This window comes from Penaeus chinensis, chromosome 4, assembly GCF_019202785.1.
Source record: "Penaeus chinensis breed Huanghai No. 1 chromosome 4, ASM1920278v2, whole genome shotgun sequence".
Taxonomy (NCBI): Eukaryota; Metazoa; Arthropoda; class Malacostraca; order Decapoda; family Penaeidae; genus Penaeus; species Penaeus chinensis.
This window is the reverse complement of record NC_061822.1, coordinates 33,131,300-33,138,799: the sequence shown is the minus strand read 5'-3', so window position 1 is coordinate 33,138,799 and position 7,500 is coordinate 33,131,300. Positions and strand designations below refer to the sequence as shown.

Sequence of the window (7,500 nt, the reverse complement as noted above, 5' to 3'; positions counted from 1 at the left end):
ACAGACAGACCGATAGACAGACAGACAGACAGACAGACCGATAGACAGACAGACAGACAGACGGACATACATACATAAATACATACATACATACATACATACATACATACATACATACATACATACAGACGGACAGAGAGACAAAGAGACAGAGAGACACAAAGACAGAGGCAAAGCGGAGGCAGGGATAGAGCCATAGACAGCGACAGAGAAGGAGGTAGAGAGAAAGGGACCAGAACGAAAGAGAGAGAAAGAGCAATAATGGACAGAGATTTATGCTGTAAGATGTAATATACTTTCCTCCTCATGTCAGGTTTTTCCAGGTTGATTCATCAATCAGTTGTTTATTCAGTCCATTAATTAATCAATCCCTTAAGTAATCAATTCATTAATCAATTCCTTAATTAGTCCAATGATCGATCAATCCCATAATCAGTCCAATGATTAATTAGTCCCTTAACTAATCAATTCATTAATCAGTACATTAATTAATCAAGCCCTTAATTAATCAGTTCCTTCGTAAGTTTATTAATTAATCAATCCCTTATTTAATCAATTCATTAACCCATCCCTTCATTAATCAATTCATTTATTGATCCATTAATTAACCAACTCCTTAATCAATTCATTAATCATTCATTTCCTTAATCATCTCCTTAATCATCTCCTTAATCATTCATTTCCTTAATCATCTCCTTAATCAATTCATTAATCATTCATTTCCCCAATCTTTCCCTCAGCTGATCAACCAAAGAAACCAAACCCGAGGCCTCACCTTCATACGCCACTCGTACATGAACTTCCTGGCTTCTCCTCGCTCGGGGTCGACCAAGCGGACGGCCGTGATGTTCGTGCCGCTGTACTTGAAGTCTTGGAGGTCGACCAAGTGCAGGTCCTTGGAGGGAAGTAGTGGAAAGTGTTTGTAATAACGATGATGGTGGTGATAATGATAAGATTAAAATAATGTGGTGAAAAGTGTTTGTAATAAAGATGATGGTGGTTATAATGATAAGATAAAGATAATGATGTGGTGGAAAGTGTTTGTAATTTTGATGATGATGGTGATAATACTATAAATAAATACAATGATGTAGTGAAAAATGTTCGTAATTTTGATGACGGTGGTGATGATACAAAAATTACAATGAAATAGTGAATAGTGTTCATAGTAGTGATAATGGTGGTGTTAATGGTAAAAACTAGAATGACAATGATAATCCTGAATTAGTAAAATAGTTGAAAAGAATAACGGTGATAAACCTGAATAGTAAAACGATTTTAAAAGGATAATAATAACCCTGGATAATAAAAGGCTAGACACGAATAACGGCGATAATCCTGAATAACGGAATGATTAGAAAGCATAATCATATTGATAATGAATATAAAAATGATAAGAAAATGATGATGATAATCCTGAATAGCAAAATAATTGATAATGGATGACATTAATAACCTCGAAATGTAAAAGAATAATTGTAGTTACTTTCCTATTATAATTACCGTCGCCATTAGTTGATTATAATTAACATACTTTACAACAGGATAAGGACGTGTTGTATACCTATAATAACTTTAATTACTTTCATAACAACCTCACAGATCAATAAATCACATTACCCTACAATACAGAAAAAAAAATCCCCCCCAACAAAACAAAAACAAACAAACAAACAAACAAAAAAATTAAACAAATAAAAAAACATCCCAAAAAAACACAAAAAAACTCACTAGCGACGTTATGAGGAAACTATGCAGCGCCGTCATGAGGCCGACCTGCTGCGCCTGCTTCAGCACTCGCTCCACGTTCTCCGTCTTGCAGTCAAGGATGAGGTTGTACTCCGAGCTGATCAGGACCTTCCTCAGCACGTCCCTTTGGGGGGGAGACAGAGGCGGTGCGAGGTCTTTATCTATGTAAATACGTGTATCAATAGATTGATTGATTGATTGATAAATGTGTGTATACATATCCATACATACATATATATATGTGTGTGTGTATAAATATATATATATATATATATATATATATATATATATATATATATATATATATATATATATATATATATATATATAAGTCATCCTTGAAATCAACATTTTCCTTTTTATCATCATTACTATTATCAATACAATTATTAGTATTTTTATTGCTATTGTTATTGTTTTTATTGTTATTATTATTACTATTAATATAAGTATTTTTATCACCGTTATCATTATCATTATTATTATTAATATCATTATTATTATTACTATTATTATTATCATCACTATCGTTGTTATTATCATCATTGTCATTATCATAGCAATGGTAGTAGAAGTAGTATTGTTGTTATTATGATTACTATTATTATTGATGTTGTTTTGTTGTTGTCACTATTATAATTATTATTACTAGTAGTAGTACTACTAATAATACTTCTACTACTATTATCATTAATATTATTGTTATTGTAGCTATTATCATTTTTATCATTGGTATTATGGCTGTCATTATTATTGTTGTTATTATTATTACTATTATTCTTATTGCTATCAATATCATTGACAATACATTTTTTATAACTATTATAATTGTTATTATTATAATTATCTTTATTATAATTATCCCTGATTTTGCTTTCTTATTATACCTGTTGTTACCACTACTACTACAGGTAATATTGCTGTTTTATTTTCATCAGTATCATCATTATTATTGTTATTAACACTGAGCAAGGCGAAATTGAGTAAGGAATATTATTGTTATATTGCTCTTTCTGTTATACCTGCTGTTACTACTACTACTGGTATTATTATTTCCATTAGTATCATCATTATCATTGTTATTAACATTATCATCCTTATGATCATTATTCTTGTTATCATTATATATTGGTATCATATTATATATCTTGTTATCATTATGTATAAGCTAAGTTAGCGAAATTGAGCAAGGAATTGAATCACCTTTTAAAAAAAGGCAAAAAACCAAAACAAAACAAAAATTGTAAATCCCCATTTCCTATTACTTGACCTCACCGTCTCATTTCTTCATTTCTTACTCTTCAACTTTCCATTCCAAGCAAACACAACATAAATGTTCATTCATTTTAGCATATCAACTTCTTTTCATTCGTTGATATTTATATGACTTCAAATGCAAAGGAATCAATGCAATGAAAATTAGGTAATATTAGGTTAGGAATATATCGCGGTCAGTTTCATGAATTCTCTTGGGTTAAATTCCCTTATCTGAGAGTTTGATTCTCTCAGCTGCGAGGTCGATTGTCTTTCCTTATAACTTTCGTTTTTATGACTATTAGAAATGTACTCATTCCGCCTCTGCAAGTCGTTGAATTCTCATAACATTTATATTTTGACGAATTTCTTATCGTTCTAATACGAATTCCTTTCCCCATTAGATGGCTTATATTTTCAATTTCTCATTATTGATGCTTAATTCTGTATCCGGTCAGATGCCTCGAAGTCTTGTTATATGCGTCCATAGAATCGAGAGCAAGAGATCTGATCCATATGTAACTATTTTTGTTGGCAAGTAAGGGATATTAGCAGACCGTTGCTATACTCTACGGTGACAAGTTCGGTTGGTTCTGGGCAACGTATTTTTGTGTTGAGTTTGTCTCCGAAGTAAGAATGGGCGTTTGCACCTATTTTCCTCGTCTGACAAAGAGGTACATGATATGACGGGCTTGGATTGCAAGAAGGCGTTTTTGAAGACTGAGGACGGCCTAAGTTAGTACGTAAAATTGATGTAACATTCGTTTCAATACGCTTTGTTCTTTGTTTGGAGGAGCACTCTTCTGCCCCCGCGATTCGGGGGCAATTGAATTATCGAGTATGATAATTATTCGCCGACTAATCCTCACATTTTCATTTTCTTATTAGGGCTGATTGCATGATATGAATTATTCTGAGGACATTGAATGGGGCTTTTCCAAGTTCGCGCTAGAAGTCGGTTGTCCGTTGCAGATTTGCAAAGTGGAGCAGGCCTTGCACTTATTTTTTTCGCGTCCTTATTTCACATTCCTTCATCGTCGATTGTAAAATAAGTAGATAGGCCATAATTCGAATCAGGACTTTATCATCTTAATAGCCATGACTCTTGATGTACTATACAATTACTAAATAAGAAAGGTGATCATATGAACGATATAAACAAAACAGCGGTCTGAATTTTCCTTTCTTTAATTGCAGTTCTTTCTAGCAAGGATAAATAGACCGGCCGCTTATTCATCTAAACTGAACTTCCATAAAAATCATAACAAGTAAAAACAAAAAAAGGAAAGTAAAATCAAGTGTATTAGCTGAGCTGATATCTGTGAATCCAAAATGAAGTAATTGGATCGAAGGATTTATGTGTGGAATCCCTGAACTAAGAAACCATGCTACGTCGTGTAGTTCTTGCAAAGACGTTCTGTTGATATGCAACAGACCCTCACGTCACCTATTCGTGCATCAGTCATAATTTAATTTCGATATTGAATTAATCTGGCATTGCATTCATTCTTGTCTTTCGTTCTTCATGTTGTTATTATGAGCGCTCTTCATTCGTGGGTGTGACTTACTAACCCCTGGTAATATAGGATTCTTAATATAGGATCTTATAACAGTAGTCACATTTCCAATAAATACATACACATACACAAACAGAAAAACACACACACACGCACGCACACACACACAACCACACACACACACACACACACACACAAACCAACAAACAAAAAAACTCAAAAACAAAAAAAATAAACATTCGAAAAACACACGAACACACGAACACACCCACTCACCTGTAATCCCTGTGATCAGGCAGCTGTAATAAGGTGATCTTGTACTTCTTGGGCGGCACCTTAAAGAGCTCCTGGAGGCGAACCAAGCCGTCATTGTCCTCGTAAAGGATCGTGAAGGATGTCCACTCGAACTCCCGGACGAGATCGAAGTAAGCCTGGGAGAGAGGAACGCTCCTTTAGACGCTGATGAGGAAATTCTTAAGACGGGTGTGAGGAAAATATTTGAGACGGTGGTGAGAACCTTGAAAACAGTGGTGAGGAAATTCTGAAGACGGTGGGGAAGAAAGCTTCTTCAGGAACTAGTAAGGAAAATTCTCAAGACGGTGGTGAGGATTTGTTTTAAATACGGAGGTAAAGAAAATTCTGAAGCTCCTTAAGGAACTGGCAAGGAAAATTCTTAAGACGGGGGTGAAGAAAATTATTAAGGCGGGGGCAAGTAATATTCTTAAGAAATTGACTAAGAAAATCCTTTAGGCAATGGAAAATTAAGGAACATTCTTACGGCACTATTGGTAGGAATAAATAAAAAAGCTATCTCTCTTCACACAAACACATACAGACACACACACACGCACACACACACACACACACACACACACACACACACACACACAAACACAGACTCACACACATACACACACAAACAAACAGACAATCAAACAAACACACACACAAACACAAACTCATCCCAACACTAACAACACCCACACAACCCACCCTTTCCCTCACTTCTCTCCTCACTTACTTTACTCAGCGAGAACGGGTGAGGATACAGATTTATCGAGTAATGCTCTCGCCTCGCTCGGTAATCCCAGCGCGTCTCGATGTGGGGGATCTCGAGGGCGTCGCAGATGCTCTGGACGTGGGCGGAGGCGCGTTCCGACTGAGGACCGAAGATCGCCGCCACGCCCGCACGCACGTAGGAGCATACTGTGGGCGGGGAAGGAAAAATGGTAGAAGATCGGGAGGTTCATGAGGAGGAGGAGGAGGAAGAGGATTATGATGATACTATGATGAGGGTGATGATAATGATAAATGGTAATGATAATGATAACAACAGTGATGATGATGATGAGGATAATCATAAGAATGATGATGATAATCATAATACTGATAAATGGTGATGCCAAAGTAACAACAGTGATGATGATAATAATGATTATATTAATAATAAAGTTATAATGATAATAATAATAATAATATAATATAATGATAATAATGATAATAATATAATATAATGATAATAATAATAATAATAATACAATTATAATGATAATAATGATAATGATAACAGTAATAATAATAATGGTAATAATGATGATAATGATAATGAGAGTGAGAATAATGATGATAACGATCCTGTGCCTACATCATAACTAATCTATCATCATGCCCGTTATCCAGTGTAAAAAGATTCTTCCAAATTGCGATTCATCTTAGAAAACTGTGTTGCTAGGAAAGTGATTTTTTTTAAAGAAGTGGCTGTAAATATCTGCCCTTTCTTCATATGGTTGATTGTTGGAGCTAGATTTTTTTTATCGGTTAAGGCCAAAATAGAAATTTAAAATAAGTGCGATAGCCTTTACGGAATAGTGTCCCAATTATATGAAAGTAACATTCTTGACAGCTGAACACACAGTAGTTTCCACAAGAGTTCAGTGTGTGTGTTTGTGTTTGTGTTTACGTGTGTTTGTGTGTACGTGTGAGTGTTTGTGTGTGTGTGTGTGTGTGTGTGTGTGTGTGTGCATACATAAAAGTGTGAACAGGTGATTAGCCATTCCTCATCGAATTCCTTGTGTCTCCTTGTGTTCTCCTCCGACTACCGATAACTCAGAAAATGCCTTTAGAAATTACTTAAGAGAACGTTACCTTCTCTTATCTCTCCCCCTGCCCCCTTTTCTCTCCAGGTATTGTCACGGCCCGCGATAGAGCTCCGACCTCTTTCACCCTAAGCCTAGATGCTGTTATGAAGTGAGTTCCTTCCGCACGTGGCATTCCTCTGAATATAGAACAGGCTTTTGTGATCCCGCAGACCCTCAACACATTCTTTCGTGACATGCTTATAAGTAGTGTGTCTTGTGGAGGGTATTGTTAGGATGCAAAGTGTAAGCTACGGATTCTTAAAAGTTTTTCTCTCGTATTAGTAGTGTCGACTTTTGTGTATCGTTCTGTTTTTTGGTTTGTTTTTCTTCTTTTCTTTTCTTTTCTTTTTTCTTTTTCTTATCGGGAGTGTTAGTTCTTGCGTGGCTTTATTTATATGTGTATGTGTGTATTTATTTATATATGAACCGTATTTATGTTGACAAATGTAGAAAAAGATATGAATGAGAATTGTGATGATATTCATTCTCATTCTATATTTGCATATGTATATATATATATATATATATATATATATATATATATGTGTGTGTGTGTGTGTGTGTGTCTGTGTGTCTGTGTGGGAAAATGTGTACATGCGTGTGTGTGTGTGTGTGTGTGTGTGTGTGTGTGTGTGTGTGTGTGTGTGTGTGTGTGTGTGTGTGTGTGTGTGTGTGTGTGTGTGTGTGTTTATATATATATATATATATGTTCCCAAACATTTACTGGGCATTGATTACTGTCGCTGTGTTCATCGTCTCTTTGCGAATTTCTAACGTTCATTAATTGAGAAAGATCGCTTGTCTTACTTGTTGGGTTTGCCTTTTTTATTTTGTATTTTTTT

At 35.0% G+C, this 7,500-nt stretch overlaps 1 protein-coding gene across 1 annotated transcript in view; it reads right to left on the bottom strand.

Annotated features, from left to right (window-relative positions):
* The window catches only part of LOC125046388 (glutamate receptor ionotropic, kainate 2-like), a 71,319-nt gene that overhangs the window by 14,035 nt on the left and 49,784 nt on the right, over nucleotides 1-7,500 (bottom strand). Inside the window, exons 3-6 of the mRNA XM_047644136.1 lie at nucleotides 5,542-5,726; nucleotides 4,797-4,951; nucleotides 1,732-1,873; nucleotides 759-895 (exon numbers count right to left, since the gene is read on the bottom strand). Of these exons, the coding sequence (XP_047500092.1) occupies nucleotides 759-895; nucleotides 1,732-1,873; nucleotides 4,797-4,951; nucleotides 5,542-5,726 (619 nt within the window). The remainder of the gene's footprint in view (nucleotides 1-758; nucleotides 896-1,731; nucleotides 1,874-4,796; nucleotides 4,952-5,541; nucleotides 5,727-7,500) is intronic.